General features: G+C 36.4%; 2 protein-coding genes across 15 annotated transcripts in view; one reads left to right on the top strand and one right to left on the bottom strand.

Moving 5' to 3' along the window:
• Positions 1-2,882: 2,882 nt before the first annotated feature.
• On the top strand, positions 2,883-15,051 carry PACRGL (parkin coregulated like). Of its 2 annotated transcripts, XM_074822256.1 has the most exons (8): positions 2,883-3,066; positions 4,265-4,422; positions 6,092-6,159; positions 7,209-7,299; positions 8,453-8,587; positions 10,261-10,368; positions 11,371-11,451; positions 13,642-15,051. In XM_074822256.1, the coding sequence occupies exons 2-8, from the start codon at positions 4,282-4,284 to the stop codon at positions 13,696-13,698; spliced, it is 681 nt and encodes a 226-aa protein (XP_074678357.1). In that variant the 5' UTR covers positions 2,883-3,066; positions 4,265-4,281; the 3' UTR covers positions 13,699-15,051. The 2 variants fall into 2 exon arrangements, with proteins under 2 accessions (XP_074678357.1, XP_074678358.1); XM_074822257.1 differs by lacking the exon at positions 8,453-8,587.
• Positions 15,052-15,107: 56 nt separating this feature from the next.
• KCNIP4 (potassium voltage-gated channel interacting protein 4) overlaps positions 15,108-27,705 on the bottom strand; it is a 441,759-nt gene continuing 429,161 nt past the window's right edge. For all 13 annotated transcript variants that reach the window (XM_074822241.1, XM_074822243.1, XM_074822244.1 and 10 more), the window contains 4 exons: positions 23,594-23,701; positions 22,372-22,476; positions 21,980-22,042; positions 15,108-16,711 (listed from right to left, as the gene is read on the bottom strand). In XM_074822241.1, the coding sequence (XP_074678342.1) occupies positions 16,664-16,711; positions 21,980-22,042; positions 22,372-22,476; positions 23,594-23,701 (324 nt within the window). In that variant the 3' untranslated portion in view covers positions 15,108-16,663. The remainder of the gene's footprint in view (positions 16,712-21,979; positions 22,043-22,371; positions 22,477-23,593; positions 23,702-27,705) is intronic.

Consider the following 27,705-nt stretch of genomic DNA (forward strand, 5'->3'; position numbering starts at 1 on the left):
TTCCTACTACAACTACCAAAAATAGTGAGACACAGTATGAAAAGTATTTTATTTTAAACAAACACATTTTATTACAAGTAATTTGACCCATATTCCCCATGTCAGTATTCAGCAAGGTCTTAGAAAATCCAAGGCCAGGCATAATAATGAGGAAGCTACTCAAGGAGCCGGAGATTTGCAAATTCATAGGAAAAGTGTAATAAAAAACATTTCAAGATTGTACTGTAGGAATCAGAAGGGACTGAACATGTGTTTAACCTTAGGACTTCTCTTCTCCTAACTCTGAAAACATCATGCAAGTTAGAAAAAGGTATCTATAAGGCTGTAGTTTCATCCTACCCTATTCTAGGAATTTAGGATCATTTTAGTCAGTATTCCTCCCACAGGGCTTGATGAGTTAAGCTCACACATGAGAGGGTCAAGCCCACCCAAGACCAGCAAGTTCCCAGCACTCAGGTACTTGGGCCTTGCAGGCGCGGGCACTGGGCCAGGGTGTATTTCTGCCTGCACGCAGTGATGCCTTGTGCTGAGTGCCCCGCTATGGGGAGGGATGTGCTGCTTCTGCACCAAAGCCAGGCCAGCGCCCCTGGGTAGGACCTCATGGCTGAAAGAACCTTGTATGAAGGCAATTCCCTGAGAGCCAGATATAGCGATTTCTCACAGTTCAAGAGATGAAATGCCCCAAGACATGAAATGCAGGGACACATGTCAGGCATCCACAATTCAGCAGGTATCTCTCAGACCCTAGTTTCACACATCACGTCTCACTGCAAGGAGAGCAGTGCAGTCCATATATTCAGTGTTTGAAGTACAGCAGGGCTCCCTGTGATACCATATACACCATCGTACTGTAACACTCTTTCATTTTGCATTTTTTAGGAAACTGATTGAACTCTGAACTAAGCCCTGCTCTTGCACACAGACTGGAGTCTTACTTGTCCTTTTATAACCCAGTCATTTCTGTGCCTCCAGGAACTCAGTGGGAGTTGCTGACTCCACAGAGCTGATCAGTGGTATTTTGCTTCATGCAACACAGCAGTTCATACCTCCTACTGACTTAGGAATTGTACTACTACTTTCTTCCACGCTTGAATGTAGCTGTAGTCTGTTCTGTACCCACAAAGCAACTACAGCAGATATGTGTATAAAATTATACTAATACACTGAACTAAAAATAAGCCTTGCTCAGAAAAGCAGTTCTTTTTTTCTCATTATGGACATGATCATGCTGGCTTGCATTTTGTAGTGTAACTTTCAAAGGCTTGCACAGTCTGCTTTACAAATACTGGATTTTTCTGGGATCGTTTACCAGCCTGCAAAATTTACGGATAAAAAGACATCCATTCCTCTACTGCCTTCCTGTACTGTGGAACAGTAAAATAATTTTGTGAAGTACTGTAATGTCTATTGAGCTTAGTTAAAAACACTTATAAAAAAATAACTGACATCTTCCCTTCTCCAGCATTATTTCTGTCATTTTTTCCTTCTGCATTTCCAACAGGTCTCTTGCACGAATGCATTTCAAAGGCGTTCGATTATGCAGCCCAGTTTTAACTCTGCAAATGTCCTCACTTGCAACCTTCCCAGTCAAACTATTTAAGTTGGATAAAACTAATTATGAAATGCCAGCATTGGCCAAAATCTAATGCTGACAGTAGTTTTCAAATAGTCAACTACTTTTCAACACTGTCAGTGCATTTTCCTGTGGTTTGGGTTTTTTTGGGTTTTTTTTTTTTTTTTTTGTGGAAAACCTACAGAATTGCCTCTTTTATCCACTTCTAAAGTCCCATTCTTTCCTCATTAAAAATCACAGAAGTAAGAAAGAATGCAACAGTGTAAAGATTGCATCCCACATAATCTAAGCAAACCAGGAAAACATCTTGCTTGGAGATTTACTGTTGAGTGCATGAAAGAATAAACACATCTCTTGAAGCAAGAAAGCACTCTCATGATTAATAGGGTCCACAGAGGGAAAAAAAATGTACCCTTTTACCCAAAAGGTCATTTACCACATTCAGATGTGATGGTGTGTGAACTAATACTGTATTTGTGACAGACAATTCAGTACTGTATGAGTGGATTTTCTGACAAAAAGAAACTAAAAATTAACTATTGCTGTAAACAAAAATGATCACAAATGGGAATGTGGCCCCATGCCGCATACTTTTGTCACACAAAAATAAAAACAAAGTATTTCCCAAATCCTGGTTTACCTGTAAAGCTATTAAGAAAGTTGTTAAAAATGAGTGGCAATGTCACCCGAAAATTTACGATGCCCATTCTTACCACAAACACAGAAGGTAGGCTGACCAAAAAAAAAAAAAAAAAAAAAAATTAAAAAAAAAATAGCCTTTTAATCTAATTTTCGTTCTTTCTTCAGCACGTACTGAACTCTGATGAGCTGAAGACGGTGCCTCAGCTCCCCGGCACTTCCCAGCGGCCAAGCTGGCCCGTCAGCCCCGCCGCCACGGCTCCCAGCCCGCCGGGCCGATGCTCGGGGTAGGCCCGAGGGGCCGGCCGGCCGCCGCAGCCATCTTACTGCTGCAGGCACCGCCCCGGCCCGGGCTCGGCCTGCTGCGGAAGATTGGGCTCTCGGCGGCCCGTAGTTTCCCTGGCAACCGGCAGGAAGCGTCTCCGGGCGCGCCGCTGCCCGCCCGCCAGGTCAGGGGGTGTCGGTGCGGCTGGCCGGGAGCGCTGGCTCGGGCCGGGCCCCCTCCTGCAGCCCCGCAGGGAGCCCTCGGGGCGCTGAGCGGCCGCCCTTCCCGAGCGGCCCCTAAGAAGGGGGGATACCGCTGCCCACCGGCCCCGCGCTCCTCTCTGGCCGCCTTGATCTGGGCTTCCCCGCGAGAGAGTGGGAGGTGTGGGGGGGGAGAGGGGCCCGAGGAACGGCTTGCGTGTCGCTGGGTCTTGATGTCCCGCGGTGTCGGCGAGAATCGGTCCGGCGGCTCCGTGGTAACTTGCCAGAGCTTTGCTGTTGGAGCCTCTTGGCGGTTACGGTGCTTGATGCCCCGTATCTCTTTCGCTCTCCGCCCTAGCAGCGCTCCGGGAGAGTTGACACTCACCAGGGTAAGGGAACAACCTCGCCTTTAAAATCCTACTTACTTTCGTTCCGCCTTTCTTAAGTGACTTCTAGAACCCAAACTCCAGGTCGCACTTTTCCTCCTTTGAAAGATGTCTTTTAAAGGTGCTTGTTCTATTTCTGTTTAACGATTTCTGTCCTTTGCTTGAAGTCTGTCATCTGCCAGTAGGATGGTTCACTTCTGTATCAAACCTTGTATGTCACTCGTTTGATTCACAACTAGACTTGTGCCGTCTGATCTCTCTACAAATGTGTGTGACTTTCCCAGCTCTTGACTACACAGGAACTTTCATGTGGCTCTGAAGACCGAGATCTCCTTATCAAAAGTCCTTCTTCCACTCTCTGCCATCTCCTCCTCTGCCAATACATAGACATGTTAGCTCAGTTGCGTTTTTACAAAACCGTTATCACTGTCTTTTACTCCTATCTTTACTTTTGTCGCAAAGGGCTAACATTGTTCCTGCCTGTTGTCACAGCTTTTATTGTTGACTTTCTCTGATGGTGCAACCAGTGACTTTTCAAATGCATCTAGATTTTGTCATTAATTAAAACATTAGTAGTGTCATTGGCATGTATCTTGATTACTTCTTGGAAAAGAATTTGAATCCATCTGAATTATTTCTGAATACTTTTCTGAGAAAAATATTTATGTTATTAGCAAGATGACTGTTCGCATTCTGAGCAATTGTACATTTCTAAGGTTGACACTGATAGCACTATTTTGTGATATATAATGCTAATGTCAAGAATTTACCTGGTGTTTTTATAGTATAAAACCATTTTGATTCTTATTTTTCTGATAGTTAAAAATGTGTTTTCTAACTCTAATGTGATTAGAGTGTTGTGATAATAAGCTGGCACTTATAAAATCAGTAAATTTTCTATGTTATTTGTCTTTTAGTGCTTTGAATTATTTCTGATTTTAATAATTTGCATTTTACAAACAAAATAGTTCCCATAAGTGTCATGTAAGTTTTTGTGTGTTGTGAAGAGACTTAATACTGTAATTGTGGTATGTTAATTCTTCTTTTAAAAAAACTGTCACTGGAGACAGGCTGTATTCTGAAAACAGATTTTCTTGATTGATTGTTTGTGTCAGTCTTTGGACCTGGTGAATCTAACCATTGATATTATGTCATATAGGAATGACAATTATTTTATGTTTTTAATCTTTTTCTATTCTAGGAAGCAATGTTCTAAGAATGTCATCAGGTATCCAAATAAAACCAAAGACTGCAGTACAGAAAATCAAGACATCTTCTCCTTTGCCACATTCTGTAGAAGCTGCAATTAAACCACAGCCAAAGCCTAGTGACAAGCTAAATCCTAAAACTATTGATCCAGTATGTATCAATATGGTGGTGGGTTTTCTGTTTGTTTGTTTAAAACAGAACTCTTGTTGGAAGGAATTTCCTTACTTGATGAAATACATGCAGGACATGATTCTTCTGGTCCTGTTTTGTAAACTAAACTTGTGTTATTAATCATACATGCCCTGATTTCTAAGCTCAAATGCCTGAGGTGTAACATATTTATTACTTTTTTAAAAAAAGGGTTTTGGTACAATTGTGGCTTGGATGGTAACTTTTTTATTTTCTGTGTACTTTTGGCCTAAAAAGAGATTTAGAGCTAAGAATTAAAAAGGGTTGGGGTTTTTTTTTTTTTTGGTATAGTTATAAATTTTGGTACCTGCTGCTTTAGAGGAACTGATATCAGTTACACAATGAAACCCAAGTATCTGATAGCGTCTTGAAGATGATCAAGACCTCATAAAATCTAGCAAATTAATAGCAAGCATTACTTGAAACTCCTGAGTCCTGTGAATATGTAATACTTTGGGAAGAATTTGGTCTCTCAGGAGAAGACTGATGAAAGGAGTTGTTTATTTCACAGATAAGTCCTGTGCCTGGAGAACTAGCTTTGAGTGGGTGAATTATAACTCACCATTGGGCCGTATTAGCCAAACAATTAGTATTGTCACAAACTTTTTGGAAAATGGCCTAAATACAGGTGTACTTTGGAGAGATACTAGTTTGCTATAAACAGAGGCTGAATACTTTCATGTGGGCACTTTTTTTCTTGAAAATTCTTTTGCAAGTAGTGCGATGACTTAATTAAGCCAAGAAGTCATCAATCATGCACACAATTTTAACAATGTTAATGTAGGTTCAAACACTCAAAAGATAAAAATTAAGATTTCATTGTATTTCCTGCTATATGCTTTGTGATAAGGTGTTTAATCTGGGAAGTAGCATTGAATGATAATGCTAATAAATAATATCATATTTCATATGCATAAGAAGCATGTATGTGTTAAAAAACAGCTTTATGCAGTCTTTCCTCCCATGAAGCTCCTAGTTTCCTCCTCCAGTGAGTCCTTCCTAGATTCTCACCCAGTATGAACCTCGCTACTGATTTCCAGTGCCCTCATACCACCTTGCCCAACATTGGGTGTTTTTCCCACATCTTGCCACCTTGTACTTTTGTCTAGACTGAGATCAAAATGGTATGCCTTCTGCATGTTACCAATATAACAACAATAAGAGCATCTAGTGGAAGCATCTAGTGATCTAGTGGAAGGTGACCCTGCCCATGGCAGGGCGAGTGGGGGAGTGGAACTAGATGATCTTTAAGCTCCCTTCCAACCCAAACCATTCTATGATCAGGAAAGTGAGAGGTCCTTAATTTGTTAAGGAGAGAACCCATAAGACTTCAGTGTTAAGGTTTGCAAGAGAAAATAGAAAAATAAAGGTATTTCATCAGGAGAGCACTGATTCTGTATTATTTATTAATTTTCACAACTTCCTAGGCAGACAATTCTGAAAAGCAGTTTTCTGATAAATGTACCATATATGTTTTCCACCATAGCTGCAGTTCTTCTTTTAATTAGTTTTAGAATCATATAACTAAGTTCTTATTTGGTAAACTGCAGTTTTAACATATACATAATAGTTATCAAACATTACTGTTAGAATAAATAATGTTTGGTTTTTTTTTTTTCTGTCTTCACAGTTTAGTGCTTATTCTCAACCACCTTCTACATTTGCTGCTATATACGCTAAAGGTGGCATTCCATGCAGGTGTGTTGGTTTTGTTTATATTTTACTAAATATATCATGGTTAGGTAGAATTACACAAATTGAAATACATCTATTCACATTTGATCTTTTAGTTAGACTGTTTGATTCCATTCATTTCTGAAAAGATTTCTGACACTTAACTCTTTTCAAAGCAGAAAGCAATTTGCCATATCTTTGAGACTGTCTTCTTTTGGTTCTTTTTTTATGCTATGTTAATACTGAAGCTGCATTTTTAAAGAATAGCTAAGTATTTGTAGATTTGGTTTGCTTCATCTTTCATGAATGAAGTTGATTTCTTCAAGTAATGGAATTTATTTCTTCCTACTAACAAAGACTATAAGGTTAGTGCCATTTTACTAAGTAGACATCTTGCAGTCCTTTTTTGTCTGAAGTAAGTAGTATGACAAGATTTTCTTGAATATTCCAATTCTGTAGTTGTCAGCAATATCAGATATTAAGAAAACTACTTCTATGTAATAGTTTGTGGTATTTTAAGCAACTTTTTTCTATTATATATTTGCCCGGATAATAAGCACTTTACTATTTTGTCAAGTGCATGCAGAATTACTTAACAAAAATTTGAGTAATCATTAATACATGCATATACATGTATAAAATAATCATTAATTCATAGCCTTTATCTGTATCTTAGAAGTAACTCATGAATTCCAGTATGATTTTCTTTCAATTGATTTCCCATACCAATTGTTATCAGAGGAAAACATTTCTTGATATTTATCAAAATAAGTAACTTGGCAAAGCAGCCTGTGTCAGTATGAGAGGCATCTATAATTTTTATAACTTTTATTTTCTGATTTCTATGTGATTGGGAGCAGAATTTTGAAAACTGCCATATTTGGGAATTATAATTGCAGCACTGTTAAATACCATTATACATGTGGCTAAGGAGAGCAGTATGTATTGAAATTATGTATATAACATTATAGTAATATTGCAAACCAATTGGTGATGTATTTAAAGTGAATAGTGTTAGCAATAAATTATGTATTATTATACATTAATTTGTTAAAACTTTATTCTTTATATAGGTTAGTACATGGCTCAGTAAAGCACAGACTGCAATGGGAATGCCTTCCTGAAACTGTTCCCTTTGATCCTCTTCTTGTAACATTGGCAGAGGTAAGCTCAATTTTCTTGCAAAGTTAAAGATGCAGGATTTCCTAATTGCAAATGGCATTTTTTAGCAAGCTAAGCTAGCTAACTTAGACTCACCTACTAGGGAAACATGGAAAAAACATTTGTGAGGCTCTTGTATAAATGAAGATGGTCACGAACATTGTCATTTGAGTTCTTTAGTTAGCACGTTCTGGGACAGCTAGGTAGAGCTATTTAATCTTTGAGATACTGGCCAAATACAAGACTGCATCTCGGATTCCCAACTGTTGAATGAAATACTTCAGTCCATTTGTGGCTTTGCAGGGTCTTTTGTAAACAAAATTGTTTTGATTCTTTTTGTATGTAAAGCCTACTTACTGAAGTAAGAGTGCTCTCCTCAATAGATTGAACTAATACAGTGGAAATAGCATCCTGTAAATAAGTGAAAGAGAATTACTATACATTATGTTCAGGCTTCTGTTTTCTCAGCATCATCTGTGACATTTATCACCAAATATGTTTCAGGAGTCTAAATAAATGTTGAATTCAGTGTCACGGATGGAATAAAGTGCATACTCTAGAGGTGGCTTTTTTTTTTTTAGTATTTTTTTGCTAAGATTAAACAAATCTGTCAATTCCTAAAGTAATTTAGAGCTTCTATTATGGAAAGAAGAAAGACTTCAGCCATAGGGTTTTAAATGTTTGAGTTCTGCCAGTCAGGTCTTCACTAGAAGTGCTTATTTGTACCATCTGCAAGTTTTTGGTGTTGCAGAGGGGTGTATGTGGTGGGGGTGTCTTTCCTCCCATAGCTCACCTTCTGGGTTTTTTTTTTCCTTCAGAGAATGAAAACCATTTAGAAATATAACCTATACTTGTTCATGGTATTGTTAAAAAATTACCTTGGGTAGTTAGATTAAAGGTAATGAAGTACAAATATCAATGGAATTGGCAGTATTCATAATATGAGTTTTAATATTCAATTTTCTAAAAGAAAAATGAATATTCTGTGAGCAGAGTTGTACTCAATGGCTCCACATGGTGGAGTTAGTGTATTTTATGTTTTGAACTGATGTAAGAAAATCTAAACATTATCTTGCTGCCATGTGGAACTTTTTAATGTGTTTTTTGTTTAAAAGAAGGCTCACTATTAAGCAAAGATGTTTTATATTTGCAACAGGGTCTAAGAGAGACAAAACATCCCTATACATTTGTTTCAAAGGAGGGTTTTAAAGAATTACTTATGGTTGAAGGTGCTACCGAAAAAGCAATTCCCTTGTTGCCTCGTTTAGTTCCAGTGTTAAAGACTGCATTGGTATGTCTTACTCTTCATGCAGAGATTTTAATGGGTTTGATTTTTTTTTTTTCTTTTTTCTTGTGCTGGTGAGGACTACATGGGAAATATTGATGTGATAAATCTATTGCATGGGCTTTTGGGTTCGGGGTGGGAATAGTTTCTTTTTTCATGTTAGCCCTGCCTTGGTTTTATATGTTAAATATGTCTGTAACTGTAAATTCATTCAGATGGGCAACTCCTTGTATAGCCATATGACAGTAGCTATGGACAAATTCTGTGGCAATGTTCTGTTAAAGATCTGAATATAAGCAGAAATAAATATATGTATTGGTGGTGGTTTTATATGTTCACATAGTAACTTGCAAAAAAAAAAAGGTGAAGAAAAATGGAGATGCGGGAATAAATATTCATCTGTTACATTTAAAAATTCAAGACATGCTACAGAGATAAAACAGTATATACCAATGAGAAAAAGGGAAGAATACAGTTAAAGTGTTTGAGGTCATATTCTTAATTTTTAAAAGGGTTTTAACTTTTCCACTCCTTCAGAAAATAACGTGAGGTAAAAGTATTGGCCTCAAAGGTAATCTCTTTTGTATCTTTTTCATATCTTTCAGAGCCCTTTTCTGGTTCAGCTGCTTGCTGTCCTTTAACGTAGTTGTGTTTCAGTTCTGGTTTTATAGAAACGGCTGAAAGTTTGAAAATTCTTTATGATCTCAGATCAGAGGTGTAATAGAAGATCAGAACTCTGTGTTATCAGTATCTTTGGTTTAGTTTGGAAGACAAAATTAGAAAAATTATTCTTGTCTGTTCTTCCAATTACTGTTATTCATCTGATAATTTTCATCGTTGCACTGCTTTGGTATAAAGGCTTGTTAAACCTAAAAAAACTACACAAGCAGTCGATGACTTCTAGTTAAAAAAAAAAGTTCAGGACTCAAACGTCAGAGTGGAAAAATGTTTAAATAAGGGTCAGTGTTAGTACAAGAACAAAATAAATTGTTATGAATTAATTTCTCTGCTAAAGGGAGAGCAAGATCACTAAACCATTAGAGAATCAGGTATAGAAGAACCTTCCCATGGGAGTAATAAAGATGACAAAGCACCCTAGGAGTAGATAAGAGCCGCATAATCACTGTCAGGTGACAAAGCTGTAGTTGGCAGGGGACTAAATTAATTGAACCAGGAAGTCATTGGCTCCTGTGTTTCTCCAACAAAGACAATTATTGTTATGAATTACATAGAAATGACCCTGAATTCATTACATTTGTAACTAAAATGTTGTCTCCCAATTTCAAAATACCTGTATTTGAAGGGCTCTTTCTAATACACTGTGAAGCACTAAATCATTGGTGTAGTAAACTGTTTTGCCTGCTGAATTTTTTATTTCATCAATAACAAATTATTAGTTTCCTTGTCTCAGAAGAAATGCAAGAGTTTCACTGACATTTGTGGATACCTTTGTTTTGTACTTTAAAAATAGAATTCTGTTTTTAAATGTTACCTCTAGATACTAATATTCAGTCATATTGTATTTCTAAACTTGTAACATTATAACAATTAGCAGTTGCACAGTAGTTTTAATTTTTAAAAATACTATGTACAAACATAATGTAGAGATTGCAGTTTTGAAGAACTTGTGCATTTGTCTGAATATTACTAACAGGATTTTCTTTTTTCCCCCTCTGAAGGCCCATTCGGATGATGACGTATTTGGAAGGGGATTGGATGCTTTAGTTCAACTGAGTGCTGTTGTTGGCCCATCCCTTAATGGCCATCTTAAGCATCTACTCACAAATGTAAGTTTTTAATGTTGTAGTAAAAAATCATCTACATTTTTATGGTTCTTTTGTTGAGATGTTTACTACAGTATCTGCACAGATACAGTGGAGGGCTCAGCAGTTCCATGAAAAGCATTAGTTCATATATTCATCATTCCTTAATAATATGGTGGCTTAAAAAGTTCTAGCAATGTCCAAAACCTGTTGGTAATGTAAATTGGAGAATAATGGAACTGTTGTCTTTACTATTTAAAAAAGATGCAGCTTGAAGCTTGAGGTGAAATAGATGCTATGTTTTGAAGGGAAGTTTGTGTTTATTGCAAAATGAGTTTTGCATTTTAAGTGTAAATATTTTTTAAAATCCATGAAAGTTTCAATAAATTAACATAGGCAAATATTCCCACTTCTTTCAAATGGGAATTCTGGACAAGGAAGTTTTCATTCAATAAACTCATAGTGAGATTATGGAAAGTATTTTTATACTGAGTCCTGTAGACATCCTTCCTCTGTCAGACAGGCTTTTCACAGTTTCATTTAGCCTGCTTTCGAAGTGCACTTTTACAGCAAATAAAAGGACCTTTTAGACATCCGATGCAGAAGAGTGAAATTGCAATAGTTTTTTTAAAGTATTTCCACTATAATAAATCTCTTTCAGCGCACATGAAAAATGTGTTAACTTGTCGTGCAGACAGCAGTTTAAGAATGACTTTTTTTAAGGTTGATACCTCTTTAAAATTTGTTTGCTAAAAGAAAAATTAAGTATTTTTTTGGCTAACAGCTGAGCTTTCTTTGAATTTAAGTTTATCATCAGTTAACATTTTATTCCTTTTACCTTAACTGAGTTCTGCACTTTGACGTCAGTTACAAGCTATAAAGCAATGGGTTTTTTTGGTTTTAATTTTACAAAGATAAGAGGAAATAAAGTAATAAAATAGAATTATATTGACTGCTTTGCATATATTGTACTATACTGTGCAGCAATCCTTTTTATTTTACTTTGTGATTTTACTTTTCCAATAGCTTTCAAGGAGATTAATGCACAAGAAATTTAGAGAAGAAATTACTGTTGCTTTAGAAAAGTTGGAGCAATATGGTGGAAAGGTGAGTTGATCAAGTGATTGTTCTGTAATCTGCACATTTGAATGCAGCTTTGCCGAAACAACTTCCAACTCTGACTTTCAGATTAAGAAATCCCTTCTGAAAACTGCTTAATTTTACATGTCACAACTACTCATATTGCATAAAACACAGGATTTTGCACTGTGGTGATTAGCAGTTGTGTTCCAGTCCATAATAAAATAGTTGTTTTAGTCTGACTAAAGTGGTAACAGAAATGACATTAAAGCTACTCTGGGTAATCCATATTTTGCCAGTTAGATTTTGTTGTCTCCCATTTTTTTATCTCCCACATTTCATTTGTATTCTCCATTGTTTTAATCTCTGAGCAGGAAGTACAAGAGTATGTCTCAGTAAATATTTCAAGGGATCCACACCTACATAAGAAGCTGCGTGGCTGAACTCTTACAGCACAGCACACCAAGCCCCATTCAGGAGAATTCTTTTCGGGAGCAAGTATGCATCCATGTGGATCCCTACCCATGATATTTGATTGGAACATTTTATTGTCCTTGGTGGGAAGCTTATGCAGACTTAGTGGTTAAATGAGATACTTGCTGTTCTTTCTTAAAATTCTCCATTTCTCTAGAAAGTCTAAATTTTTTTTCCAGGGTTTGAACTGGTGTGACAAATGGGTTAGTTGCATGGGGTAAGATCCAGGATGCCTAATATAAGTCCTTACTCCAAGTTAGGCATTGCAGCACTTAGAAAGTAGATGCTTATGCTGAGTAAAGCATGTGAGCTTCTTGCACAGACCATAGGGTAGGCTAGATGCCTGTGAAGAGTGATCCAGGAATTCACCAAATGTCAATTGGTAATTGGTCTCCTTCTGGAGTATTGACACCTGACTCAGGCTGAATATTTGTCTTGCTTCAGTATGCCTGGGATGCAGGCTTCATGGTCCTCTTTTTGAGCTTGAATACTTTTCTTAACAGGATTTACTTTTGCTAAAAGATACTTTTTTTGCTGTTGATGATGCCTACTCATTCCTACTAATAGCTTATTGTTTAGGTCACTTACTGAGGAAATCAGATACTCCCATTCCAGCCCACCCTGGTTAACCCAGAGGTTAGATCTGCAATTGCTATAAATCGAAAAAATGCTTTAAGTAATAACTGGCAGAGTATTTTTCTGCTGAACGTTTTGTTGCCTTTTCTGTTGTGCTGTACATTGTGCAGAAAGAAGAGAAGAAAAAGTGAGAGAGTATTGGCTTGGATATTCATCTAGAAGTGAAAATTATTTGCTTTCTTGACTCTATGAACACTTGCATGTATTATATTAAATGGTCATTGAGAAAGAATAGGAATAACCTAAAGGGTAGGTACCATAAATATAGGTCTACCAGTTCTGAGCCTGTGGGCCTTAATCAGTAGGCACCCAAATAATCAGTAGACACGACTTCATTTTTCAATGTGTGCTCATATTCATTTAAGGGCAGTAGCAATGTTCATATTACAGACTTGAAAACATCACGGCAAATAAAGAAGCATGAGAGTTTTTTATTTATATGTAGTGAGAGAAGAAAAGGTCTTGTCTCCTTTTCTTGTCCTAAGATGAGACGTAATCTTGATGTTCTGAAAATTTAGGTCTAGATAATGTAACTAATCCAGTGAATCATTAACCTCTAATTCTTCTGTCTGTCCTCTGATTTCTTGTAGTCTTACTGGTTTGTGAGTAGGTCTTTCTGTGTGTCTTTTAAAAATACTATAGTAAGAGCAGAAAACTGGAAACAAACTCCTAAATTGTGATTACAAGCAATATTATATAATCCAGTTAATGAATTTATCAAATTTCTATTCTAAATGAGTTATAATGTATATGATTCTTACTTTTATTGGAAGTCCTTTCCAGAATATCACTCCACTATTCAAAAATCCATATTATTTCATGTCTATATTTATGCCCAGTTTTAGGTATGAGTTTACATGTATCTTTTCTTGGATGTTTACTCTTCAGCATTAGTTATCACAATGGTTCATTTTGTCAGCCCTTTTGATAGTAAATTTCTCAGCAAATATTAACTTTTTAGTTTTCTACTGTCTGATAGTTACAAAGATAATTAAGTAAAAGTTCTGAATTATGCAATTTATAGAGGCTATATGTGTATATATATACTCTCATATGTAGTGCTAGTGCTCCTTATTTTGTTTAAATTTGGTTTATTTTCATCAACAGGCAACTGTGGCTATCATCAAATCTAAAATTCCAACCTATTGTTCTATCTTCTCTTGAACAAGAAAATTGTAGTGATTTTTACTGTGAGGTGAATTTCGGAAAGAAACTGCCTGTGAACATAACTGATGCTTGGGGTATGATATATTCTCTTAAAATAATCACAATTCTTCAGCATGATGGAGAGTGGGAAAAGTCCTATTAGTTTGTGAATATGTAATTATGGAAGACTATTTAAAATAATGCTCTCTGTGTTGCCTGCTATTTGTGTATGCATTGTGCTTACAATGACTGACTACTGACTATTATTTCAAAAACAGAGTAAATAATGATTCTTATGTTGTTGTAAAGTATAATTTCCTTTAATATATCTGTAGTGCTTTATTTGTTTTGTATGTTTGTGTGATGCAAAATAATGTGGCTGTAATTACTTAAATAATAACCGTGTTAAATTACATGTGTATTTTGAAACATGTAACTTATTTTGTGCCACAGGCACAGATGGATGGGTTCATCAGGATTTGCTGGATGAGACATAGAACTATGAGCACTCCTAGACTTCTTGAGAGTCAGCTTTTAAACCTACAAAGCTGAATGCACTAAACAGGTAGCATATGCTGCAAAACTGAACTTGCTCGACACATTATTCTCAGCACACTGTTTTGAGAAGCTGTCAAGGCTCTGGAGAATACAGTAGAAAGGTATCAGGTTGCTCCATAGAGCCACAGCCTAGGTTTTGCTCGACTAATTAGTTCCAGTTAGCTTTGGGCCTACTGAACGTGAGCTAGAGGTAGGAGGCAACTTTGGAGGATTTACACTGTGCTCCCTTTGCATTGAGTTCTGTAATGTCACAAATATGCTTGGGACTAGCTTGTGAATTCAGCTCCAGACAAGCTAATAAACTTCTGAACATGGAAGCTATGAAAAAAATATGAGTTAAAGACAGTAAAAAGATCGCAGAAGCAAGCTTAACTGGCTGACAAGCCTTGCAGGGTGCAGTGTTTCTTCATGAACGCACTTGAACTTGATTGCAAAATAACTCCTAACGGGTCTTGTGATAAATACTGTTCAGGATTCATGTTGTTACGGATATTCGAGTTGCTCTGTGAGGGAGAGCTGACTGAAGTAACAAAACTTGCTGTAGAACTTTTTCCCCTGAGGTAAGTTCAATTCCAGAATTTAAAGTTGTTGAAAGGTGGTTTTTTTAGTCATCAGATGATGCTGTTGCATAGGGTATTGCAAAAGCCTGTCATGGGAAAGCATTTTCAGAATTTTTTGACAATTACCACTACTTGGCTAAACTAAATTTATTTCAGGACTGTGCTACAATCTCTGCTGAGATCAGAACTGTGCTAAGTCAAGATCTATGTATTTCAGCTTTTTTAAAAAAATAAATGTTGTTGGCAAAAATGTTTAATTTGAAGAATTACAATTATTTGTTTAATAACTAAAAAAATCAACCATGCTGCTTGTTTTTCTTCATGTTTACTTTATTACTTTTTTTTACAAAATGTGCACATTTAGTTTACACAAACACACTACAGCAGATTTCAGGTGTACATGTATTGTACTACTCTTATCCTACACTGGTGATAGCAGAGCAGCCTTCAACATGCTTCTAACATCCCATCTCTACACCAGAATAGATACCTGATTTATTTTTGCAAAAAAATGCTTGCAACATTCTTTCTACTTCATTAATCCCCTTTCACATTTTCTGCAGCAATGTGACAATGAAGATTGGCCTATCTCTGATAGCATTTCACCTATTTCAAAGTATTGGAATAAAATCTGTGGACAATATATCTTAAAAATTACATGGATGGGGGGGCAATATTATGTTTTTAGGTACATAGTTTTTTTAGAAAAATCCTTCTAGGTTCAGAATTCAGGTAGCTCCAATCTTAATGAAGAAATGATCCTAAAAAAATGTAATGCATTTATCACATATAGATGATATACAGCTGAGGTTTCCAATTTTTTTTCTGATTCTGTCTCATAATTAAAGATATTACAAAAAGCTGAAACAGATGTTAGCTTGTCTAGCAGTCATTATTAGTAGAGGTTACTACATAGTGATACTCATTCTGAGCACTGAAGTGGGATGGAAGTTTCAGAAGTTCATGCCTTTTTCTTCATTAAAGGCCAAAAGACATGTACTTGTGAAAACGGTGTTAGGATCCAGTTAAGGTTTCCTCATGAAAAGTCAGAAGATCCTTAATTTTAAGCAAAGAACTTTGCAGACACATCCAAGAAGAATTAGAAATACAGTATGTAGGACTCCTGATACTCATGTAATGATAAATTAAATGCAGATTTACTAGGTAAGTGTGATTGATAGAAGCTTACTCGTATTTGTTAGGGAGTATATCTACCTATAAGCAATTTATTTTTTTGTTCTATAACAGTTCTTCCTCTCAAGTTATCTATTTTGTTAGGTTTGGGGCTTTTTTTTTTTTTTTAAGAGAAAAGCAAGTCAAAGGTTAAAGGCAATTGTAGCAAGTTGTGCATTGCACGTTGATTATAGCACTTTAACTCAAAGTATTATTCAAAAAATGAGGACTACACCATACAAATGTGAAAACAAAATACAGGGTAATACCTCTATAAATTAGAAGCTAAGATTTAAGAAATACACTCAAACACCTGGAGCTTAATCCAGTACAAATAAGTAGCAAAACTAAGAGAATTTATTTAATCTCCTTGTGATAGTATCTATTTTATCTAGGGGTTGGAATGATAATAAAGCTGCATAATGTCAGGTCTTATTTTGTTTGGGTTTGAAGTAAAAACCTGACTTTTCAGAATAATCTTGTTAACTAAGTTGCAACTGTTGAAGTGCTAAATTGTATAATTTAGAAAGTTTTTTGTTGGGAAAAGTTTATAATAAAAAATTTATTTGCATAATACATGTCTCAGTGTAAAGCTGAGTAATTTTATTTATGATAAAGTGGGAAATCCATCTTTTAGATAATGTTGCAGAATAGCTCATATTTGTCCATTAGTTGTAGACCTAATGTCTTCATTAAATCACATTTTCAAAGAGCTGCATGGATCTCATTATATTCTCATCCTGTAAAAAAAAAACAACAAAAAAACAAAAATCATACACCATTACAAATGCAGCTGGGCAATATCTATAGTAAAATTGGGTAGAACTAACTGTATTTTAGTTAATAACATTATTTTTAAGGTTGTTTGGAGAAATTGTCAGTAGAAAAAGGCTGCTAATAAATCTACACTTAAATAGGTTTTTGTATATATTAATTAAACCAGAACTATTCTGTCAAGAAAGCATGTTAAGAAAATTAAGTCTGCAATATCTGGAAGTTTATATCCAGTATAACAAAATACATATAGACAACAAATTCTGAAGGAGTAGTTGTTGTATCTGAAGTGTGAATCCATACATGAAATTGCTAGTCCTGTGTATCGTACACAGGAGCCTTTTTGCAATTCTGGGGCATCCTATTGCATAGCTAGGGATGTCCCTAAAATGTGTGCGTCTTTGCATGAACCAGAGTCAGTCAGTTCCTCAAATATCACCACAACACTCTTTGACTCCTCAGCTCACATCTTCTATGTGTTCACACAAAAAGATGTTGACAGCTTTCCAATGTTACTTTTGCCTTCTGATTGCTTTGCATTACACAGGTAATAAAACCTTTGACTTCCAAGTTCTGCATAATGCTTACTAGTACATCACTCTACTCCAGTTTTTATCAGTAAATAACTCCTAACCACAGCAGTCAGGAAATTATTTTTTTTTTGTAAGATTTACCTTTCAATGTATAGAAGAAAGAGTTTACTTGTAGTAGCCCGTATTTAGTGGCACTTCTGGATCAACAGTTGGTTGCACAGTACAATATACATACAATACAAGAGTATATTACATGCTCTTAGCATTTACTGGTCTCCACTGTAATGATCCTCTTTTTTGATCTGAATGCATACCCTTTAGTACTTTCTTGAGAGATAATCATTCTAGTGAATAAAAAGACTAAATTTGATAGAGTATTTTAGGAAGTGAATGAAAAAGGTGCATAAAAAACCCACTTCTTAGAAAGGTTATCTCATTGTATTCTCAGCTACCAATAGATATGTGGGCCTTCTGTACATTAATGTTCCAATAACAGATGTTCAGTATAAATTTCCAGTTAAATTATTCACTGTTCAGTCTAGTGGGTGATTTGCTTTGTAGAAAATGACAAGTCTGAGTAATTTTCTTAATTTATGTTATGAAACATGCACAGTGGCATTTTTCATCTTTGATTCCGTATGTCATCTCAAGCGATGTTGCTGTAAGAAGTGATCTGCACACTATTTTGTGCTGATAAACTAACTTATGAAAGCAATGATGTGTAATTTCAAAAAAATATGTTACATAGATTAATGCTTAAAAAGTTTGTATAGGAAATTTACTATATTAAATTACTGGGAATTAAAATAAACTAACTTTTTCCCACTGCATTGTTTTGAAATATCATCATACTATCTGATTAATGTAAGGTTAAAGTCTGGTTTAACTGGAATCATTTGTCATGTAATTATTTACAAATGTTTTTGTATATACATTGGCAACTAAGCTCAGCAAATGTGCAAAGCAAACAACATGCTCTTAATTTAGAAAGTGTTTTGACACTTCCTACCAATTTTATAATATATGTATCATCGCTAATGAAACTAGTAGCTTTCTAAAATCAGCTCCATATTTCTGAAGTTTGCTGTTTCTATACATAAGATTTCCAATGCCCCTCCTTTAGTCAGTCAAATGGGAAGAGTCTTCACAAGAAAATACAGGCTTGTCATAATATTTGGAACATGGTGACTTTTAGTAGCTTTTTTTTCCATCTTCAAAAAAGAAAAAAAAAAAAAAGCAGATGCTTGCATTAGAATCCTTTGGCAAGTGTATCTTTCTCCTTTGTCCCTTTTTTCAGTGCATTTTTCTAAACAATTTTTTGTAATAGATTCCTAACTCTGTTTAATGATTCCTAACTCAAGGCATTAGGAGGTGTTAGTGCATATGAAGCATAGTCCATATGAAGCACAAAACATGAATGAACAAGCTTTGCCAGAGCTGACCTAACTTCAAGCCAACTTTGAAGGTTTTCTTACTGGTTTGAGATGGCTCCTTTGTTGTTTTCAGGCTAACCCAGACCATCAGCATTGTGTATGGAGTGGGTTACTTACTCCTGCAGAAAGTATCTATCCCAGAAGCCTTTTTATCATTATCAGAAGGACCTTTAAGTCATTCACCCTGACGTTCACCTCACCTCACCATACATGCCTTAGTCCTGTGCTTCATGGTGTTGCTGTAGATATGCCTGAGTCAGACCATTTTCCACCAGCATCAAGCAGTGAAAGGAGGCAGGTGAGGAACTGGGTGGTACCTAGCCCTTGAGTTAGCTGTGCTACGATTTCCCAAGACCTATCTCTGCTATTTGGTGACTTACACAAAGCAGGACAGACAGCAGCCGCTTTCTGGGACTCAGTCCAGCATACCTAGGGCAGGATGGTACATTCCTCCTGTGGGAGCAGGGAAACTCCTGGAGTCTGGGTGGGATGTGGGGTAGGGAGGGCAGGGAAATCAGGTCATACACATTCCCTATCCAAGATAGAGGGAGGATGAGGGGAAGCACCTTTGCTGTCCTCTCTTAATCATGGGCAAAGATAGGTCCTTACACCCAGCGACCAGAGAAGACCACACTTAAAGTCTGAAGACTCTGTAATTCCTCTCATAACTGCTTAACACTGTGTGAATGGACAGCCATTCTTTGCATTGGGACTGTGAATAAAGAATCTTGAACTTACTGTATACCTCAGGCTGTACAATGCTACCACATTGATAGGTGTGCCAAACCAGTACTCAGCACAAGGAGGTGATTTTAAAAAAGGCACACGTGTGTATAATGAGTGTTTAAGAACACACCAGAGGCTCTTGATGATACAAAAAAACCCTCAGGAACCTATCCCAGGAACCTGAAGTGGAGCCTCTGTATACAAATACGCTCTGTTGTGTTCCTTCTCAGTCTTAAAGTAAGCATGCCACGCTTTCCTTAGTTCTCACAAAACACCAGTAAAACGGATGTACTTCTAAGACCCACTAATTTGGCTTCCAACTCAAAATAGAGGAATGGCAGTTCTCAGAGACTGGCAACTCGTGCCTGAGATATCATTCAAATAGAATGCTCTTGCAGCCTTTCCCTGGCAGAACAAGCTTCTAGTCCATTTTAAGGTTCAGACTGGATGGGATCTGAGCTTTAGAGTTTGGTTGAGGGTTTCTTACAGCGCTTGCCTCCTGGCACTGTTTTGGCTCTAGTCTCACAGCTTGAGCTAGAACTGGCAATCATACCCTCTGTATGCCTTTTAGCATATTTTCACATGCACCAGATGCAGCTCCAGCTGCCATATTCATCAATGGGCATTCCCATTCCAAGATCTGAGGTACAGTCATTTTTTTAGGAAAACTGGCAGTGAAGGTTTTGAGTAGATGTGCTCAAACATCAGCCTTAATGCCAAAGGAGGGTTCATAGATGTCACAGAGGGTCATAGCTGTCAAAGCCTATGGAGCAGCAGGTGTGCTGTGCCCCTGTCCTGATTTTGGTAAGCATAAGGTAATAGTAGAACTAGCAGTGGTCTAGAGAGAGGGCCAAGGGTGATTAAAGTTTCCCTAGGAGGAAAAATTGAATAGATTGAGTACTTTACAGCTTGGAAAAGAGATACTGAATGAAGGGCAATAATGATAACTACTGTTATTCCCATAACACCAGAACATACAGAAAACATAAAAATATTGCGTGACAGGTCTAAAACACAGGTAAATTTACTACAGGAAGGATCACAGGATCATTTAATTTTGCTTTTGGCATTGTTAAATGCTCATGAAAGATGAGACACCTCGCTCCTGGAGTGATGTGACTCACTGCATGATGAGGAAAGAAAGGAACCTTACCTTTTTACATCAGTCCTATTAGGATACTAAAAAAAGGTTTTCCTACAGCTATTTTAAAAGGAAGCAGCCACTACTGTCCTTTGTGAAAAATGTAATGCTGAACAGGCTGAAGCCACGGTAACTCCTGAATCAAGTTTCTTGAAGGTCTTGGATTGAATCCTAACCCCATACCTCGTTTCTGAAACCAAATCTTGATATAAACATGAATTACACACTTTGCAGCTCAGGTCTTAATAGAAGCACAGGTCTTAGTAGGTAGAAAGACAAGAATTTAGGCAGCAAGATACTTTTTGTATCAAAAAACACTGCCACGTTTGATGTTAAAAGCAAGTGAAGGTGAGGTAAGTCGCACCATGAGAACGGTGTCTCTGTCATGCAGCAGTTTAGAGAGCATCTCTCTCACATGTAGTCTGAATACTCAGAAGAGGTAAATAAGAAATCATCTAACAGACAGGAGAAACTGTGAATCACATGTTGGAAAAGGAAAGCAGGCAATTCCTTCTGAAGGTACTAATTTTCTTCGTAAATGAATCATTCAGCCCATCACCTTAATTGCTGTCAAATCCAGATTAATCTGTCATTTAACTTCCAGAACTCTGCAGAACTCAGCTGGGAAATTAATCTGTCTCTGTTTCTGATGATCACTCACCTTTAGCAGAGCAAATGCCTTTCATTCCTATTGAACAAGACTGACAAGCTAGAACCACGGTCAATGCAATAGAGCGCTGCTGACAGGGAAGACACCACCCAATACCCATTGCTAAGGATATACAGAACAGCCACAGTTAGAAGAGCTGGTGGATTAAAATCAAACAGAGAGTCACAGCCACCTGGGTAGCATAAACACGTGGAACTGATAATCACAATCGCAATCAGTTGTCACTCTTTTGCCTTGAGGAAAGTTGCCTGCTGTTAACTCCTGCCATCCAACACTTTGCAAGCTTCTTACACTCTCCCTTTTTAAGGCCTCCAGCAGGTCATGACTCGCTTTTTGAGGAAACACTATTATAGATGATAAATTTTCAAGCAATATTATTATTATTGCTGTGACTATATGCCAATTCTAACAGGAATGTGTTCCCCAGCACAGTTCTGATTGTGAAGAAACTTTTCCCCTATCAAGTACAAACAAAACACTGTTCAAGAGAGAAGGGATGTGGACACAGTTGTCTAATAAGCAATGACAGCTTGTATATAACATCTCGTTTACAGATTCAGGTCACAAATTTATTTACATTGTTTAGTGGTTTTGTGTAATGGTGTACATACATACTCTACCTTGGGAAAATACTGTCTCTGGTATTAGGATTACCATCAGTGTCGCTCCAGAAATCTGTGTAGCGCTATGATAGCATTAGCCAACAGATTCAGTACTTATTGGGTACTTACTTTCTGGCAGCTCTCGATGAATTCATCTATGGTAACTACTCCATCTTTGTTCTTGTCCATTTTCTGTTCAGAAAGAATAAGAATGTATGTTTATTATCTTCCTGAAATCCTGTGTAAAACAAGGAATTTCTATTATTCGCTTCAGTTATATGTTGGCCTAGGAACAAACAGGCCAAAATGCTGTAAAGATGTAGCAAGCGATATACTAGAATAAGCTTAAGGAGCTTACTGTTGAAAAAGCAAGGTGTAATGAGTAGAACTGAGAAACTTGGGGTGGAACCACAAAGAAAAAGGATTACAAAATTGGTAGGATATGCAAAACTGTTACAATGAAAATCTTTCCATACCTGCTAACAGAGCAGTCTTTTTGGCTCCTATGTTACCTGACCCACCTGGAAAAATGTTTCCACATGTTGTCTAGGCGCATCCTCCTTGAGAATAGGATAGGTGCATTTCCCCATCATATCATATATTGCTTTCATGATATCAAGCATTTCCTTAAGAGAAAAAAAAATGCGTGTGTAGTGTACAGTGTGTTGTAGACACTGCTTTAAGTCAGAACATATAAATGATTTTTAGGATTTACGTTTTAGAATAAAGTTTTGAGATTGTGCCTGTTGTTTTATGACTGAATAGCTTTGGGAAGGAACTACTATGTTCCTAGAAATTCTAGGATTTTAGTTCAGCTTTCATAGATAAACTTGTTAAATAGATGCTGATGTATGAGTTTGATTTTAAATGATTTAGAGTATTTGCAAGTTTATGGATTGTGGGAAGAATCTCCTGAGGTCTTGTGAATAAAACTAAACAGGAAAAGAAGTTCTGTAACAGCAAGTGAATGGTCAAAGCACATCAGCTTTGTATAACTGAGTTTTCTCTACAGAAAATAGAAACACCCATGCACACACCAGCATATATGCAAAGAGTCCTCCTTTTATATTAAAAGCTTTGAATTTTGTTAATAGAGTGGCCTGTGAAAACTATAAGAATAATTATAAAAACAAGTCATTTGCCAATATGCTGAGAAATTATTCTATAGATCACCCTTTTATAATAATTATGAAGTGTTTTTCTAAAAGTGTAAAATTATAAGTGTAATATATATATATTTACATAAAGACCCAGTTTTGAAAAAAACATATCTTTTTATGAAAGCATTCAGTTGGTCCCACTGTAATTTCAGTATGTGTTTGAATCATTGCAGAATAAAAGATGTAGGAATCTTTTTATATAGATTCTGTTACAAGTAAAAATTTCTAGAGGTAGATTCATAAAATAAGTAACAATTATGGCCCACATACTTAATTCTTTTTTGTCCAAATATCCTACCAAACTATTCTAGTGACTGTATGTGCAAATACACAGGCATAGGTTGAAGCCAAACATTTCTGTATCTGAAGAATTCTGACCTTTTACAATTTCTGTGGAGTTTTTCCTTTTTCAAGTTTTATATATGCCTTTAAAATGAGAAAATTATTTTTAGCATGTCTCGTTTAATAATATATAATTATTTGTTAACATGTCTAATTTGACAATGAAGCCATTCTTCTCTGAAAGCAGAACTTAACACATACAACTTTAGTTTCAGTGATTAGTGTAAAAAGTAGACCTTACCTCTTTAGTTATATATCCATCCTTATTTATATCATACAAATTGAAAGCCCAGTTCAGTTTCTCCTGTACTGTCCCTCGGAGTAGAATTGAGAGACCCATAACAAAATCCTAAATAGACAAAAGATCTTGGTCAGTTTGGAATTGAGTGGTTTTTCACAAACACTCAGAATTCCAGAATAATGCATAGAAGTCTGGAAAAATGTGTTTCTATTTTTTTTGCCTCACAGTAAGTGTTAAGGATTGCTGGTTTTTTTTTTTTTTAAATAATTAACAATCTAGGCACTGTTTGCTACACTCATTATTAATAAATTGAGTAATTTTCTATAAAATAAGCCATAATTAGTGGATTTATCCTCTGAAATGCCTCACATAAGCAGTTCCTGTTGAACTTAATACCAGGGAAAAGCAATCCTCGTGGTTTAATGATCCAAAAAAAAAGCTTAAGTGGGAGTTAGATTAATCTAAGCACAGGAAACCAATTTTGGAAGAACTATCTACTAAGGAACATTAAATGCTTGTTAAATCTATACCTTGTTGGAAGTGGAATGAATGTGGTTCCCAGACATCTTAGATCAATCTGCTGCAGTCAACATTTGAAACTTTGTGTATGCTACAGTACACCTCAATACTTAAACCTTTTACTGGATATATGATAGGGAATAATATTTATTACATGTCCATGTACCACCATGCTTTTGTGACCCACCAGTGCTCTATGCTGTAGAGCTATTCCACAGAAATAAATCAGAAGACTTTTGAGATTATTTATATGTAGAGTATTTGGTTATAGGTTTTTTGTTTCATAATTAATACTCTTTTGACAGCACGAACCTCATTTACATTTAGAGAGCATCTTCCAGATTGGAGAAAATATCAACTGGGATGTGTCATCACCTGTCTTCAGTACTTCTTCAGTATTTCTTAGCATGTTAACTTTTTTTAAACAGTGGCTTCTTTTTTCCTGTCTCCTCCATCTTCTTCTACTTGATAAGCTTATAAACCCATAAATCTGTGAAATTGTCTCCATAATAGGTTGAACACAATACGGCAAGAGCTTATATTTAAATGTGCATTTCTACATCATTGGCAAAGACATACAGGAAGTCTTAGAGTAACATTAGAGACAATAAAAGCTGAAAAATTTCTTATCAGCACCAGCAAAGTTTATGCATTTCGTTAAAACAGCAACAATGGAAAAGACTGCACTAAGGTTAGACATAAATTACAAAGGTCTGGTGTACCACACAAACAAATATGCCTGATACAGTGAAGCATACACAGATCTCATGGCCTCAGATGGTCTAAGTAGGCACAGACAGCTCCTTTGGCAGCTTCAGTCTTTTTAACAATTCAAGTGGTATGCTCTGGGTTTTCTTTGTCATAAGTTTGTGTCTTATTGGTATATGTGCCCTTTGGGGTAAACAGATACATGAATCTTGAAAGAGTTTTGCTCAGCATGTCTTGTCTAAATCTTAATGACTAATTGAGGGTCACAGGGTTAAATCTCCAAACAGATCTTTAACAATGTACTATTAAGTATTAAAATGTTCAAGAAATTCAGAACAGATTTCTCCACATTACAGCATTAGCAATTAACCCTTTTAATTCAGTACCATGTCTTCAAATCTTTTCTGCACTATTTTACTTTCTTGATGTAGATTTTCCTGAAGTCTTTTACAAAGGTCTCCAATAACTTAATTTTCTTAAGAGTATTATATTTCAGAACTCTGAATTTATTTTTAATTTGGCACCAGCAACATTTTTGTATTTATTCTATCTAAACCATATCTATTTATCTTTTCCAATTATTTCTCTTTCTTCCTTTCTGTGATGCACCACCCATATGTTAGTTGACTTCCTGGCATCATTTATATCCCCATTTGCAAGGCTGCCCTTCTATCATTGGTTTTAAAAGCTATGCATAAAGAAGAATTGACTTTATGCTGTTTTGCATGGCACTGAATGTCCTTATAAAAGCTGAGACAACTCAAAAATCTTCCAGATGTGTGCTCTAAACTTTGCAAGGGCGGGTCATCTCCTTCCATATTGCATCAACATGTTTGGGGATCATACATAGTTCAGTTCAGGTGCATTGCCTTTGTTTGAGTGTTCTGCAGGAGGCCATCTCAGGAACAACAGAAAGGATTTCTCTTAAGAGGAATTTGTGATGAATTGAATAAGGACCACTTAGGATGGCATAGTTTTTCTACAGACTTACTTTCACGCAGTTGAAGAATATAGCAATAATATAGAAATAGAATATTCAATTCAGTGGACATAGGCTAAATCCACAGGGTATTTTAGGCTAGATTCTCAAAGAGATAAATGCTCTGCATGGTGGAAGGTGATGTGTGTGTCAGGAGCAGTGTAGCTATGCTAGCTGTTAAGCTTGTAATCCTGTACAGAATGACATAGTAAAGCAACAGTGCTCAGCTTAGCTCAGCACTAAGCTCAGAAAGTGTCTGTCCATATGCTTGTTACTGACAACTCAGTGACGCGTCAATCAGGCACACCATTTAGCACGAAGCATGAACTCAAGTCCCCATTACAGTATTAGAGTACCCAGATGTGTTTTCCTCCCTGGTTTAGACATCTGATTTCTGGAGAGAGAGGAATTCTGCTTTTAGAGCATATTTATTCTTGAAGTAAGATTCACAGTACTGCTTGGACACTTAAATCCCCTAAGGATGACAACACTGTCCACTGAAAGGGACAGTGCCACTCAGCTAGGCACCTAGTGAGGAGAGGTGCATCTGATCTAGGGTCACAAAGGAATCTAAAACTCTGGAGTTTTAGACTGGACTGAGACACAACTCTAGGTCAGGTCTCTCTTCAGTCTGTCACAGAGAAGTTAGAAACACAGAAGTCTGTGCTTTGATACTTGCCTTTACTCCCTTCCACAGCTTCCTAATGTGCTAGCTGCCTGCTGAGAGTGCTATTACCTGTGAAGACCTCCATTACATGCCAAACTCTCCTGTTCCTAACTTTTTTGATTCGGCAAGATAGAGGGATGTCTCACTGAAGGGTTGCAAAATGGAGTGTTGCTGCATCTGTACTGGAGCCTCTGTGCATCAGTATCACAGCCTGCTCACATTTCAGTTCTGCACTATAGCTCTATTGAGCCTCTGGTTGTGATCTGGGATTAACTCGTATTTTGGGTTTTTTTCAGCAGTGGTTAATTATCTCTTACGAAAGTTGTTGATGGCCTTCTGATTGCTTTATCCCTCAGTAAATCTTTGGGGAGAACTAGATCATTAATAAATTAATTAACAAGTTTAATAGTGTGCTGACTCAAATCCATAGGAAAGCTTAAAATTATTCCACCTGATCATGTGTTCCTTTATGTCATGTTCAAGGCCAAAAGAAGTAGATAGACAGACACCTAAATCCATTTTGGGATTTAGCCCTTAGGATTTTGGAAATGAATCAAGTGATGAATGTTAGTCACAGAGGTGGTGAAGTCCTGGTGTGCGTAAGAAAAGACCACTGAGGAGGAGCTGCTACTAAGAGGAATTATATTTCTTTGTAACTACTTTACAGCAGCTGGTATTAAAATACTTATGAGCTCAACACTGTCCTGAGAAAAATTAGCTCCTTTCCAACACAACATGAACATGGATTTTTGTGTTGAACACAGAGAATCACATTTGGATACATTTATTAAACTGCTACCCTCATATTACTGCCTTGGAGACAATGACCGTTTATCACTGTTATTATGAGTGAAATACCAAAGTTGTGTATGATCTTAAGATCTGAGTTAACTGAGTTAACATGCCTGTTAATTTATTAATTAGTGCAAATTTATCAGGTAACAAGTAATAAAGCAATCAGAAAATCACCAACAACTTTGCTAAGAATTATTAATCATATTTTTGACAAACAAATACAAGTTTGTTTCTTATTAAAAATGACAAAAATCTTTAAACATTTCCATTGCATTTGGGCACAGCTTTGTACTTTAAGGCACTGAGAATTAGTGGGATTACTGAGTGACTTTTCTCTCATCAAAATCACACTTAGAATAACCTCAATATGCATCTACAACAAACTAAGGAGACCGATTTGGATATGTGCAATGTGCTTTATCTTTGACTATATGTCTGAAGTTA

The sequence above is a fragment of the Strix aluco genome, chromosome 4, assembly GCF_031877795.1.
Source record: "Strix aluco isolate bStrAlu1 chromosome 4, bStrAlu1.hap1, whole genome shotgun sequence".
Lineage (NCBI taxonomy): Eukaryota > Metazoa > Chordata > Aves > Strigiformes > Strigidae > Strix > Strix aluco.